At 41.5% G+C, this 15,975-nt stretch overlaps 1 protein-coding gene across 1 annotated transcript in view; it reads left to right on the forward strand.

Annotated features, from left to right (window-relative positions):
* The window catches only part of Ca10 (carbonic anhydrase 10), a 508,465-nt gene that overhangs the window by 76,583 nt on the left and 415,907 nt on the right, over nt 1–15,975 (forward strand). The window contains exon 3 of the mRNA XM_051158295.1: nt 7,560–7,634. Within this exon, the coding sequence (XP_051014252.1) occupies nt 7,560–7,634 (75 nt within the window). The remainder of the gene's footprint in view (nt 1–7,559; nt 7,635–15,975) is intronic.

Here is a 15,975-nt window from a genome sequence, read left to right on the forward strand (position 1 = left end):
ATTTAAATCCCCAAGTTCAAACCGCCACAAAGAAGCAGCAAACAAACAAAAGAAAGGGTGACCAAAATTGAAATGTTTTTTCCCTGACTGTGAATATCTCATCTGACAGTGGTGGCAGCTTTTATTGTCAGGAAAAAAATTTTTTTCTTATTAGACACCTGGATTTGTCCCAGGGCTTGGTTACACATTAAGCCAAGAGAATGCAAAGAGGCGCAGAGACGCTGTAGGAGCCATCGACGCTCTCTGTTCACCTGTTTGCTCTGAGGAATTTTCAATCAGCCCTCCACTGGCAGGAAATCAGATGCAAACAACAAGATGACTGCCAGCATCTGACAGCAGGCGTTAAATGGGAATCCTGCCCTTCCGTAGGTGTTTCATCTAAAATAAGCCCCTTGTGGCAGGGAGCAGAACTTTAAATCAGGTGCCTTTTAAATGTGCACCTCGTCTTTCCAAATTGCCAGCCAGTATGAGCATATTATCAATCTATAGATAGATAGGTAGGTAAGTAGATAGATAGATGGATAGATAGATGATAGATAGATGGATGGATGGATAGATAGATAGATAGATAGATAGATGGATGGATAGACAGACAGACAGACAGACAGACAGATAGATAAGACAGAGAGACAGATACATACATACATACACACATACATACATACATGTATACATACATAAAATAGAGCTATACCATATAATTTACATATATTTATTATATATTATATATAGTAGCTGATGGACATCAGATGAAATCTACTCTAGATAATTGATTTTTGAAGGTTGAGTTTTGTCCTTCAAAATGCATGTCAAACATGGCTTCCAGGCTTATAAAATGACTCTAGGGGTAAAGGCACCTGTGTCTACTAAGCCTGACAATCTGAGTTTGCTCTCTGGAACCCAAATGGTGGAAGAAGAGAAGAAACTCGTGGCGATACCCTTCTGACCTCCATGATGCTCACATCATGTCTATTGTACTTTTCCTGTTATAATTGCTTGTAGTCGAGATGATGGGTCTTTATACAGTTTTGTGTCTACATGTGCATTATGGCTTTGGTGTAGAGAGATGCACTCTTCATCATGTGCATCTCATGTAGAGATGAGAGGATGTTGGGAGTCAGTTCTCTTCCTCTACTGTGTGGGTTTCAGGTATCGAACTCAGATCATTAGGTTGGGTGGCAATTGCTTTTACCTGTTAAGCAATCTTACCTGTCTACTACATTTTCTTGTCTGTTTGGTGATGTGCCTTACTTAGCCTTTAACGACTGAGCGATCTCTCCAGCCATGCTACATCTTCTTGGTGAGTGGCTACTTTAATCAATATAAAATGACCTTCATTATCACTTCTGATTCATTTTTGTCTGAAGCCTACTTTCTCGGGTATTGGGTATACCTGCTTGCTTTCAAACTCCATTTACTTGGTATGTTTTTCTTTTCCATCCTTTCCTCTTACTGCTGTATTTGTCTTGGCCAATAAAGTGTGTTTCTTACACCCAACAAATAGATGGGGACTGTGTCTTATTCTGATCTGCTAGTCTCTGTCTTTGTTAATCAGAGTTGAGGCCATTGACATCCAGAGTAATTATTGAAAGGTATAGATTCATGCCTATCACTTTGTGTTTCTAATATTTAGTTTCTTCTTAATCTTCTGTTGTTGATGTCTTAGTTTTTATTCCTGTGTCCAGGTAGGTATCTTTTCCTATGTCTTCAGTATTTCAGATTCTTTTAAGTCAACTAAAGGTTTCATAACCACGCTATTCTATTGAGACAGATTCTCTATGTTAGCCACTAATTAGCAGCTATTTTTCGACTTCTGCTCGACACAGCACAAAGGGTACAGGCATGTGTGCCATCATGCCCTGCTTCTTATGTGTATCCTGGGATCAGACCTCAGATCCTCATGTTTGCTCAGCAGGCACTCCTACCTACCAAGCCTTCTCTTCAATGCCTTATTAAGAGTTTCTGTTTCAAATTTTCAGGTAGATTTTTTTCAATATTTCTCCCTCTTTACTGAATTGACCTTTCACATCCTGTGAGTTCATTCAAGAATTTATTCATGTTCTTGTTGCTTATTTTCAAATTATTCTCATCATTTTTCAGAATACCGTTACCTGGGATTTCATTGAATTCACTCATATTGATGGTGTCTTTTTTTTTTTTTTTAAGAGGAGTCATACCTCCTTGGAGTTTTCATGTTTCTTGTGTGTCTACACAGGGACTTATAAATTCATAATTGGGTCATTGGTTAGAATTTTTTTACCCCACTGTATTCTTCCAATGGAACTCCTTACATTGTTGTAGCGGGACTAGATTGTGCTAGGGCTGCCACATGGCTTCTCCCCACTGCTGTAGCTCAGTGAGACTCAGTGAGTCTGTAGCTCGGATCAGTCTTCTACTTCATGGGGCTCTCCGTGGAGTTCTGACTCAAAGCTTTTACCTACTAGCCAGAGGGATTTTACAGGTCAGACCTCAGAATACAGTTCCCTCACACTGCCCTCCATTCCCAGGGTGGGCTATGCAGGAAAGACCTTTTGTCTCCAAAGTGCCTTAGCCACTCACTCAGCAGAGTTTTTCATTTGACTTCTTAACACTGCTCCAGTGCAATGCCAAGAAGGGGAGAGGCTGTTTATGGTACCTGTGTGGTATGTGAGTCTCACGATGCCTTTCTGGCTGGATTGAATTATTCTTCAGTGATGAGTTTATCATTATTATTCCCCCCACCCCAATTTATCTGCTGTTACATGGCTTTTGTCCCTTGCACTGCTCCCTCCATCACCTCATTTTTCTTACTAGATTATGTAATGCTCAGGTATAGTTCATATGTTCAGAGGTCCTCTCTCTCTCTTTGCCTTTGGTCCCAGGGCCCTTGGCATGGCACTCTGTTGGAGCTAAGCACTGTCACTCTGCGCTGAGCCTCCGGACACCTCTTCTTCTACTTCCTTTGCCTGTGTCTCTGTTTTATTTTTTTACTTCTGCTGAAAGTTTAATTCCTTACTTCAGTCACCCTCCCCCGGGGACGGCTTCTTTTCCACCATCCTCCTGTTATCCCTTAGAGGGTCTAGCTTCCTGATTGTGGATGTGTGTGGGTATTGGCTGCCATCCTCTCCTTTCATAAGCTGTGTCTCTTTCATCTACTTAGATAAAACATTGTTCTCTGCTTAGCATTCAATATAATACTTCACTGTAGCTCATTTAGCAGACGCAAATAATGTTATAAATAGCCCCGTAGGTCAGAGACTGTCAACAGGGTGTCACCATTCGTAGAGAAATATTTTGGAAATTAATGAGGGCTCTTGAGAGTGTTATAATGAAAGAGGTGCAATTAGCTTCAACAAAGGCGGGTGGTGGTAGCATAGCTGCCGTGTGCTCTCTAGTACCTTAGACAGTTCCAAATAGTGATAAATGATCCCATGTCTCAGCAGACATTTAAGTGAGTGGGAAAATGTTTTTTTTTTTTTTTTTTTTTTTTTTTTTTTTTTTTTTTTTTTTTCCTAAAACAACAGGCTCCGCTTTGCAGGTGAACTATCCCTTACAGAAATGGTTTAGCAACTCCTATTCTTTAGTGATACAAATGCTTCCTAAAGAGGATGTGGTCTTCTTCATTACTTTGGAAAATCACCTCTGTCGGTGAGGCCATGATTCTGAAACCTCCCACACAATGCTACAACCTTATTTGTACTTGTTACAGTTCAGCATCCAGTTTCTTCATTTTATGTTCCAAGGGTATCATGCCCAGCTGTACGCATGTTGAAACACACAGCACTTTATTATAAACTGTGCTTGCTGTAATTTTCTTATAGAGTTATAATTGCAGTTAGAATGCTACATTCATTACGTTGGTTTTCTCTTTTGAATTTTATGTGTGTAAATTAACAGCCACGACTTTATTTTTAAAATAAGGAATAATAGACGAAACATTTAGGGTTTATGAGCCAAATGGCTTCTCTTGAAGCGTTTTCAGACATGTTGCTGCCAAAGAAAGGAACTGGTGGGTACTGTGTACGCAAATGAACGCAGTGAGAAGCCAGAATGATTTGTAACACTGAAGCTTAAATTTTATGTAATTTTCACATCACATGTAAATGCTATTGTTAATTTCTTTCAACCACTTAAAAATGCAAAGTCATTCTTGGCTCTTGAGTCCTACACAAATAGGCACTGAGACATGTCTTCCTAATAAGAGCTAGTTTCCTAATCTCTGCTCTGTAGAATACTATGTGCACGCTTTTACACACTGAACCAGTATTATGATAAGTTGTATTTCTTTAATTTCTTGATTACGCTATAGTTAAAGTTTTGTGTTGAGCTTTTGAAACATGTGGAAATACTATAATACAAAGTTGGAGGAGTCTACACTAGGTTGGGGCTCACATCAGTACCTCAGCAAATCCTTAGTACAGAAGTTTCTTCTTGCAGGAGGATGGGAATTAAAACAGACACACACAACTGGATAATGTGCAGAGAGGGGGACTTTGGAGCACTTAGGTCTAAATGAGATGTCTGCAGCCACTCTCTCTCTCCTCAAGGCTTGGGGAGTCTATAAGGAAGAGAAGGTGAAAAGATTGTAACAGCCAGAAGTTACAGATGACTCCAAGGAAACAGCAGGCTTGATGCATATAAGAATTGACAGAAATGTTTGCAGCATGCACGAAACTTGCACAGGTTTATGCAGATGGGGTCTCAGCGCTGAGAGGGGGAAGTGAATAGAGGGTGACAGCCTACTCAAGAAACTATTTGCACTTGGTACCTGTTGGCAAAGGGAAAACCCGTTTTCTCAACTGGAGTGCCACTACAGATACCAACCACAACTCCATAGCAGGCTCCGTGCTCAATGACTGGCCAAGGCGAAATGAACTCCATGTTTTTGTTTTTGTGGACTGTTATTGTTGTTGTTTGTTTGTTTCTGTCATCAACCCTGTTCTATCCAGAAGACACTGTTTCCTTGGAGTCATCTGTACCTTCTGGCTGTTACAATCTTTCCACTTCCTCATAGATCCCTCGGCCTTAAAGGGAGGGATTTACTGAAGACATGTCACGTAGGACTGAGTGCTCCAAAGTGTCTCTCTCTCTCTCTCTCTCTCTCTCTCTCTCTCTCTCTCTCTCTCTCTCTCTCTCTCTCTCTCTCTCCTCTCTCTCTCTCTCTCTCTCTCTCTCTTTCTCTCTCTCCCCACATTATCCAGTTCTGTGTCTCTGTGGTTTTTGTTTTGACTTACTTGTTTTTGTTTGTCTTGCTTTCCTTTTCACTTTTTATGCTTTTTTTTTTTTTTCAAAGAGAGAGATGAAGGACATAAAGTTGGTAGGGAGCTGGAAGACATCAGTGGGGAGTTAGGAGAGGGACAAAGACATGATAAAAATGTAGCATCTCAAACAATTTTTTTGTTGTTGCTAAAAGGAAAAACAACTATACTGCAGCTAGAGTTGGAGAGATGCCTTGGTGGTTAAGAGTGGTGGCTGTTTTTCCAGAGGATCTGAGATCAGCTCCCAGCACAAACATCCAGTAGCCTGTGACTCCAGCTCTATGGCTCTAATGCTCTCTGTGGCCTCCATGGTCAAACACGTAGGTGTCATACATTCAGCCGTGTACATAAATTAAAACAATTTTGTTAAGTAGCTTGGTAAAGTGACATATAAAACACCAATTGTCAAATCCTCTCCTGGGTCCTTATTGAAATGAAGAAAGCCACCCTAGACAATGCCCAATAGCTGGCTCTCAGAGTAAAGAAAGGCAGCTCTGTTTTTTTATTTAAATCCTCAACATTCCTGATAGGATAAAGCACCCCTGGGTTTTGATAAGACTGAGAAATTCTTCTCTGGGAGAAGGAAAACTTTCCTGATTACCTCTGATGCAAAGCTGAAAGATGAAGTTCTGGTCTAATGCTTTCAAGCTTGTAGAAATGCATGCTTTTTCCAGGCTGGCTACAGGACCAGCAGAGTCCAAATAAAATTTCATTTAATAAAATATCAAGATTTAGTTTTGATCTGTTTTGATAGGTTGTATTATCTATGAATTATATTTAATCTGCACCCAGCTAAGTGTTTCAGAAAAAAAAGAAAAAGAGAAAAGAAAAAAGAAAAAAAAAAGAGAAAAAAGAAAAAAAAAGCCATTAGTCTTGACTGCATTATATATCATCTCCATTCATGTCATGAATTACTAACCCTTTGGAATCTCCTCTTGCTTCTGTGGCAGTGCCCTTCAATGTATTGAGGAAGAGAGGGAAACATCTGTCATTCATATAGTGCCATTGCTCAGGGGAGGGGGCGTCACATCAAAAGGCTTTCCGAATTTTGATTCATTTTTCTCTAGCACAGAGGTATGGCTTTTTGTCAGTCCACTTACAACTTAGTGTTTACTGATCTGGTTTGTGGAGCTGGTGATGCCTTCAGAAACTTTGAGTGCTATGGAAACATCTGGATCCTGTGCCACACTGGAATTCAGAGGGCCAAGAAATCCAATGCGTGTCGCTGCATCTATTCCCTAGATTCTTGCTGAGCAACTTGTAGCTGATGACATTCAAGTCAGTTATGTGTCACTCTTCTATATGTTTCTAAAGTTCCCAACCCCATGGTCAGTTTCAGATTAGATTTCTCTTTTATTTGTCTTACGTCAGTAACTATCTTTCATCCATGGTGCTATCAGATGCAAGGGATCCAGTCTCATAGGCAGATAAAAACATTACAAATGCATCAGGAATCCAGAGGGATTTAACAAGTCCCTTGTCTACACAAAACCTTGTTTTCAAGCCCAATGCCCTGTGCCCATTCTTTGTCATGCAAAGTAAAGTTGAGATTTGAAAAGGGAGGTTGGATAAAACTAAGACAATAAATAGAGAGGCTTAATGTTTGGTTTATTCCAAACAAATTATAAGTTTGGTTGCATCTCCTGATACTTCAATATAACTGAGAACTAAAACATGAGTATAGTTAAATAAAAAGAAGGGCACTGTTTTACACTCTCTTTGAGATTTATATGCACATTTGAGAGAGAGAGACAGAGAGAGAGAGAGAGAGAGAGTAGAAGTCAAGGAGAAAGTATCTAAATAAGCCAACACATAATCAATGTCTCTTTACTGCCATTAAAAAATGTCCAAATGCCTTGAGAGTCTATAAGGAGTTTCCAGCAGAAAAGCACAGCCACTCCCATGTCCTTGACCTAGGTAGATGGGTCTTCCTGGGTTCGAGGGAGGTTATATCACCTTCAACTGAGTGTGCAGCTTTGGGAAGCACCCATACTGAGTTGGGGAAGGGTTGTTGTTGTTGGCTTTCTTGTTGATTGTTTTCATTAAGAGAACATTAAGTTGGATGGGTAGAGAGGTGTGTAGGATCTGGGGAGTTGGGAAAAGGAAAGAATATAGTCAAAATATACTGTATGAAAAAGTCTTTTAAATGTTTCTTTAATATCCAAATGACTATGACAAGAAATGTACACGCTGGTGGTACTTTTGAAGGGGGCGGTTCTTAAGAAAAAGTGATGTCATGGATATTTACTATTTTTGCTTAACAGCCTAAATGTGGTTCCTATGTTCTATCTTAATCTATCTTTTTGTTTGCTTCTCCTTTAGCTCAACAGAATTCACCAAAAATCCATGAAGGCTGGTGGGCATACAAGGAGGTGGTCCAGGGAAGCTTTGTTCCAGGTACGTTCATATTTATGTTGTCTATTTTAGAAGGATCATATTCCTTAAATATTTTAAAGACACAGAAACACTCAAACCCCATTCATCGCTTTATCACACAGCACATTTTACGTGTGTACTAGTAAAGCAACAACAACAACAACAGAATTTGGATGCATGCCAATGTTATTTCTACAATGTCAAGTTTGCTACATGGCCTGAAATGTATGGTGAAAGTCAGCATAGTCTAACTTAAGCACTGGAAAAAAATATTACATTAAGAGGTTTGTTGTGTGAGCAGCAACTTAAACAGAATGCATCGTTTTCCTGTGTAAGCCTGCAATCCTAAGTTTCTCCTTCAGGGAGAGGGATAGAAGACTGAGGGCAGAAGCTGTTTGCCCACACTTGGTTAAGCGAGGAAGGACTATTCTCCACATCAATGAAACAGGAAGTCTGAACAAACTGACCACAGCAGTGAAGCTTGCTGGGATGCTTGCTGCCACTGACGTCACAGCAGTAGCATCTATGCTCAAGACTCAGGCCACGTAAAAATAACAGGTCATGTGGGGATACTGTCAGCATGCAGTCAGTGGACTGAGAACCAAAGGCAGGCACAAGCTAGAAACACACTGTGACTTTAGTTGAGCAGGAGAGCAGAGGGCACTGTCTCTCCCACTGCCCTTACTTGCACTGGTCCTATTCTTGACATGATAGACAGAACTAATAACCTGGTATTAACTAATAACCATAGGCCATCCTGCAAGACATCAGAAGGACCAGAAGCAAAGGAAAGGGCAAAAGTGTAAAGGAAGAAAGGCATGGATGGGTGACATATCCCACAGATATTTTAACTTACTGGATGTGAGAGAGAGAGAGAGAGAGACAGAAAGGAAGCTCTCTAGAGCATCAGTCTATGGTCCCCACTCATCCCTAGTGCTCAGATCAGAAGATCAGAAGAACCAGCTGCGGAGTTCTGAACTTGGTGACAGGTAAAATGCACAGTGCCCTGGGTTATCCAATTCATTCTTGACTGCTTTGCCTTTTTACTTTTCTATTTCTTCTGTAGAGTTCTTCATATAATCTGTACAAAGAGAAGGAACTTGTAAAATTCCTTTAAGCTTTTCTGTTTTCATTTCTGTCAAGGGACAATAAGTGTTTCTGGAGCGTTTTCATTGGAAAAAGACACCCCTGGTAAAGGACAGTGGGGTGACTCAGAAAAAAAGCCAGCTTGCTGCCAGAGATCCCCAGAGATCAGCATTCCTAACTTCACAAATACACTATGGCATATGGCACATTGTCCTTTTAGCCCAGGGTGCACAGAAGCTGAATTCAATTCGTGCAGAAGCAGCCAGATTTCTAGTAACAATTATGTAAGTTACAGGTACTATGTCTATTTAAATAGGTAAAGATACCTGTCATTTGATATTAGAGTTGGGGACATCTCTCTCCGTGATATAAAATATGTACGTTCTGTCAAGAGAAACTGTTTTCTATGCTCATGATAGCTCAGAAGTTATATTGCTCATTATATTCTTTGTACCCGTGAGTATGGGCTTTCATCAATTGAGGAGAGTCCCTCATTTCTAAATAACCTTCCTCTGTACAGCACACCTGAGGTGATTGCACTGTCTTTAGATAGCAGTGTGTGGCATCTGCAATGTGCTGCCTCTTTGCCTTATACTGTTTGATTTTGGTTTTGTTTTTATATCCTCTTTATAAGTATTCAAACCGTCACCCCAGTTTGACTTGCTGTATGCTTCTAGGGCAATCGTGGGAAAGAATTTCTAGCCTTCCTCTGATGCTGACTGAGGATTTTTACTTTTCTTCCATTTCCAGCCTGGTTTGCAAACCAGCTGTGGCTATAGAACTTGTGGTGGAGGGAAACATATAAAGGCCACAGGAGTGGCACAAGAAGGGTTAATTTGGTGCCAGAATACCCCACCAAGGTCAGCTTTGGTGGCATTGATGCGACAGCGTCTTACCCGGGACTAATGAATAGAGCTGCCATATAGACAGCTTTTACTCAAACTGCACTCACCATCTAAGGCACGAGACAGACTGCAAAGATGTGGCTCCAGAGAGCCAGTGCTGTCATGGGGCTGATAACAGTGACTCTGCCTTCGTGCTGTGTATCAGCATTTCTTGTTGACCAGCTCAAAACATGCCACTTACTAGCCTCACCCTCAGGAGGCTCTGCTGAGCAGGCAAAGCCAGAATTGTTTTGACTATTCACTCTCCAAAAAGCTAATATCTACAGCAACCCATGGTGATTCCCTTCTTTCTTACCAGCACCATTGTAATGGCTAATTTCTAAACTGGCTAGAGTATGCTACCAGAAATTTGGTTAGAAATGCCCTGTGTTGCTGTTGAAGTTATTTCTAGGTGAGAACAACTTTTAAAATCAATCTTTAAAACTCATATATTCTGATTTATTCTGATTATCTGTCTATCTATCTATCACCTATCTCCTCCCTCATCCTTCCTTCCACTATTCCACTTACTCTGAACAACTGACCAAGACACACACACACACAGAGAGAGAGAGACAGACAGACAGACACACACACACACAGACACACAGACAGAGACAGACAGACAGATGCACAGAGAGAGAGAGAGACAGACAGACAGACAGATGCACAGAGAGAGAGAGAGAGACAGAGAGAGACAGACAGACAGACAGACAGACAGAGACAGACAGACACACATACACGCACAAATACACACACACGAGTAGCGGTTCCTTTCTTGGCACAGTGTAAAAAGAAGTCGGCTGAATAAGCTTGAATACTAAAGCCACAAGCCATACTGAAGACAGTGGAATAGAAATCTAGAAATATCCATGTATTATTTAAGCCATTTTATTGTTATATCGTGTGAAATGTGTGTGTGCATGCATGCATGCGTGTGTATGTGAGTGGGGGAGATATGCATACATGCATGCATACAGACAGAGAGACAGACACACACACATACATACATGGTCACATACATGCTATATGGTGCACATGTGGAGGGCAAAGAACAAATTTTAGAAGCTGGTCCCACCATAGCATCTGGGGATTGAGCTTAGAATGTCAGGTCTGTGAGTGATTTTACCTGCTGATCCATCTCACTTGGCCCCAAACCCTCATCTTTTATAGACTACCTTAGGTTTTATTAACCATGAAACTGCCGCACCTCTAATCTTTCTCAGTGAGATTATAACCTTCTGACTCACTGAGTCACTTTGTGTTGGGCGCTCTGTTACTTTCTGTTCAAAGTACTTTTCTAGGTTCAGTAGTCGAAGGCAGAAGGAGAGAAGCATGCTGGGAAGGCTTGACAATGTCAGTATTACTCACGAGGGAGAAGGATGAGAATTCAAGGAATGTCTGACAGTATAGACAAAGAAGCGAGAATTCTATGTTGTCTTTGAAAAGTGGCAGATTCTGCCTTCCAAAAAATCATATAAGTAGAACTAGTGAGGAGAGCAGTCACAGTAAGGTATTTTTGTTCACCGGATTGGGCCGTAGACACCACATCTGAAAGGGGAAGGCCAATCAAAGGGGTATTTTGGAAAACTACCTATGGTAGAGGTTACATTCCATCAAAGATAACAGACAGAAACAGGTTTGTTTTAGTTTTTCAGATGACAAACTTCTAAAAAAAATAATAAAGATTATGGGTCCTTCCACCACCCATGATGCAATGGTGATGGGCTCAAACTGTTGGCAGTTGGAGGTTGTTAGAGGAGAGGGTACCATTTTCTTCAGTGGTGTAGCCATGAATAAGTTGCACAGGCTCTACTCACTAACCTCCCACCCGCCCTGAGGCGTGGAATCCTTGTTAAACTCAGAGAGCCACACACAAAGGAAGACATAAAAGTGGGAGCGGGAGGTGTTGAAAATAAGTACTCCAATGAGAGGAGGAAAGGAGAAGCAGGGCACCGGGGGAACGAAAACAAATAAAATCCATTGTATAAATGTAGGAAACTATTAAATAACAAAACAGAATAAGTAAAATATATACGTTAACACACAAAGAAAGCAAACAGCATTAGGTTAATTATGCTGTTGGGGAATTAGCAGGAAGATTGTTTAGTATCATTAGATTACCATTATTATATAATAAGATGTGTTATAAATATATCACATGTATATAACAGATTTTTAATTTGTTATAAATACACACGTCTTTAACATACTTCTGGAATATGTGCCAAACACTGTCTACCCATTTTTCTACTTATATTACAAAAATGAGCATCTTCCCTTTAGAGGAGACACTATACCATGGAACGTTATTGCATAACTTTTGATGTTTTCAATGTAGTAGGTGAGCCACTTGCTAAAAGTAACATAGTCACTGGACATCCCAGTATCTGTTCCATGGGTTAAGGTTGACAAGGGCAGTCTCCTTCCTTCTAGCCTAAAACAAAAGAATCTGGGCTTGCTTCCCTTCTGAAGTGAGTCACAACTCATGGGTTATGTGTTCTTCCAATATTATAAAGCTCTAAAGAAGGCAAAAAATCCTCTTAGAGTCTGTCACCTGCTAAGTCTCACTCCCAGTCACAAAGCCTGATCCCCCTCGTCACATTGATCCACAATGCTCTCCCCAGACCTGCTTTCAGCAAAGTTACACTTGGCCACAAGATATGGTTCTAAAGAGCTTACCCTGACCTCAATCACTGGAGGCAGTGAGAGAAAGAGAGAGGGAGAGAGATAAGTCTATTCTATCTTACAATGTTTCCAGGACTCCTCTCAATAGTGTCTGGAAGTTTCCGAGTCTGAGAAGTCAAGGAAGACATCCCAGGGGGGGCATTGTCCTGAGGATCAGTAGCATCCTACAGGGGAGGAAGAGAAATGGCATTGTAGAAACAGAAGCAAGATAGCCGAAAGCCTGAAAGCCAGGAAGGTGTGTGGCTCCCTGGAGCTATTCTTGCCATATGATGGCAAGAGACTGGAGAGCCACAGCAGCCTCAACATGAAGTGATGTGCCAGTTGATTACTCTAACCCTGAAGGCCCTGAAGAACCAAAGGAGAAGTTGACAGTGTTGCAGGCTTCGAATAAAAAGAGGTGATGTGAGCTAAGGCAGGAACAGTGAAGATTCCAAGGAGAGCCCACCTTTTAGGGGTTGTAGGGTCCTTCTCTCCTCTCACCACCTGTACCACCTGGATATAGCACAGGCGTTCCCTGCAACAGGCACTAGACAATTGACTTGGGTAAGAACAGACACACAAGATAGAAAAAGACAGAAAGAAAGGCCTGACTCTCCAGACAGATGTTCCTCAGTCCCTCAAGTGATTAATTAAATAATAATAATGATGATGATGGTGATGATGATAATGATATAATAATACAAACTCTCTGCATAATACAGAGGGAAACCACCGGTTTCCTCAATGTTATTATGTGTCTAAGGCTTATGTGCAGGCATGTGGGTGCCACTGCACGAGTGTTGTGGACTCAGTTCTTGCCTCGCACTTTTATGTGGGTTCTGAGGCTCAAAGTGGGGTTATCAGGCCTGCGTAGCAAGTGTTTCACCTGAGGAGCCATTTTGCTGGCCCAACACTGTATGTTTTAAAGACTGGTAAAAAATACTTTGGAGATTGGCAGGGAAGGCTTGCCTGCAAAGTCACAAGAAGGCCAGAACCAGAGGTTAGAAAGGACACTACCAGTTTAATAAATGAGCTTAGAGAACAGTTCCAGGCGGTAAAGAAGCCTGTGTGATGGCAAGCACGGGCGAGCCATGCATGAGAAACAGGACAAAGATCAGTTGTGACAAGTGCAAAATGACAGAGGCCAGGCACTTTGATAGTCGATGTGGCTAGGCACTGCCTCGTGGACAGGCTTACAGACCACACTTAATGTATGAACGGAGGGCTGGGGATTAACTGGAGGACAGAGAAGCAGTTATGAGCCATTACTTCTCCCTGAAGATGTGGAAATCACCATGAGATCTATAAAACTGAGTCCTTGGCCATCAGAGCGATCCACAGAAGAACTTGTCACTGTTGTCAGTGAAAAGCTAAGAGGTTTAATTAGCTCACCGCGCCATCATATGTTGCTCTCTCTAAAATCAACTGTAAGTGACTCATCTTGGACAGGAAACTCTCCCAGAACACCATTTTCCAGCATTTTCCTTGCTGGGTAGTCTTTAAGTCTCAAGACTATTAGATGCGTGTAATTATCTCCAACCACCTGTGGTTGCATGCTGAAGTCTAACTAACTGTGCTTCACAAAGGGCCCGGTCCCTTTGATTTAAAAAAAAAAAAAAAAAAAAAAAAACTCCCAGGCTTGACGCCAGTCATACAAACAGCTCTCCTATTCCCAACAACCCTAAGCAGGAAAGCAAACTAGAGCACAAGGGTCTTGCTGATCTAGAACCGCCCCCTGGTTCATACAAACCTTCTCATTCCTCCCTTAGTAAACAGCCCAGAGCCCGCAGTGTTCTTGTTGCTATGCTAACAGTCACCACTTACTTCCTGAGCACATAGTGACTATTCTCACGGATTCCTTGGGTCAGAATCTGAGCATGGCTTAGCGAGGGTCCTCTCGGAGGATCACCCTGTCCAAGGCCTCAGTCTGACTCATGCTCATCGAAATCCATGCTCATAAAGGGCCTGAAGAGATTACCTCTGGTCCGGGGCTGAGGTCTTAGCTCAGGAGGGCTGCTCCTATTATGTTGAGGGCTGCTTCAGAGCTCGCTGGAAGGTAGCTCTCTCTCTCTCTCTCTCTCTCTCTCTCTCTCTCTCTCTCTCTCTCTCTCTCTCTCTCTCTCTCTCTCTCTCTCTCCCCCTCTCCCTCACTTTGAATCTCTGCCTGGGAACGGTGGAGGGTTCCACGCGCTCCTTCGTCGAAGATCAAACCCATTCACACTAATGCTCTTTTGGATAAACTCACAGTTAATTGATGGAGAATGTTATTCACGGCTGTAGATTTTACTTTTGCTGCATATCGTAATACAAAAGGTAAAACCCCATCAGATCAAAACTTCCCGTTCGGACTAGCGCAGTGTGCGTTAGTGAAGCTGAGAATCCTGGGACCACCTCAGAATTTACCCAAACATAAACGGCTCTCATTGAGGACCACAAAGTTGGCTTCTAAAACGACCAGCATATAGGGCTGCTATAAAATATTATCTTCTGAAATGACAGGAATGTTGCACCCGTTAGCTCTCGATAGCTCTAGTTGCCTGCACAAGACCACACCAGTCAATATTTCAGCACAGGTGGGAAGAGACTCACAGAGTCACAGAGTCGTGGGCAGTTGACAATTTCTGAGGAAGGGTGGGTCAGCTTGTTTTTCAAAAGGGAGCCCCCTGATTTGTTGCCCATGCCCAGAGTAATCTGCTCTGTACACACGTGTGTATAGGTAACAGCAATTGGACTTACTGAAGAACACACACACACACACACACACACACACACACACCATAAATTTGATGGGGGATTTATGGCGACACAGAAGATGTTGGGGGATATGAGGTGGATATGATCAAAATGAATCGTATTTATGTATAAATTTCTCCAAAAAATGAAAAAATAGAATCTATATTGATTGCAGGATGGCATTTACAAATGAAGTGGAAGACATTGTTCTAAAATAATATATTCAAATCTTGAGCTGGGAGTTAATATCCTCTGGAAAGGACATTCCATTCTTTTCTTTACTGAAGACTATTTGAGGAAAAAACTAGTAAAGGAAGGAAAGTAGTGTCCCTTTCCACCTTATTTTAGTCCACTGTATCCCATTTTCTTATCGCATGACTCTACCCTCTGTTCCTATCACCATGGACTATCACACTGAGTTGTGAAACTTCTGCCTCTCACATATGAGCTCTTGCTAGGGCTGGTGGCATATACCTGTAGTCCTAACACTCAGGAAACTGAAGCAAGATGGTCCTGACTTCAAGACTAGATGAACTACCTAGTGATACCCTGTTTCGAAACAAATTTAAAAAATTGTAATTGTATCCAGGCCATCTACATAACCTTGGAACAATCTACAAATCACAAGATCTTAATCTAATCATACCTTCAAAGTATCTTTTGCTAGCTAAGATAATAAATACATTCAAGTAGGAGGACTAGACAGGGGATACTTTAGGGTGTCAATTATTCTGTCTCTAGGTATAGCATCTCCAGAGATCATGGAAACACAATTACTGATCTCACACAACACACATATGTAATTCTATAACTGTCACTTACTTCTTTCAACCTAAACCACATTGGGTCATTACGATTCTTTTTTCCAGATGAGAAGACAAGTGACTAAGTTTGCAGTGGTAGAGGCAGGTCTAAAGAGCTGACACTGTTCTACAGTGCTGTGCCTTCCCACCCAGAACACCTGTATGTGATTAATATACTACCCATTTGAT

Source organism: Acomys russatus, chromosome 16 (assembly GCF_903995435.1).
Source record: "Acomys russatus chromosome 16, mAcoRus1.1, whole genome shotgun sequence".
Classification (NCBI taxonomy): Eukaryota; Metazoa; Chordata; class Mammalia; order Rodentia; family Muridae; genus Acomys; species Acomys russatus.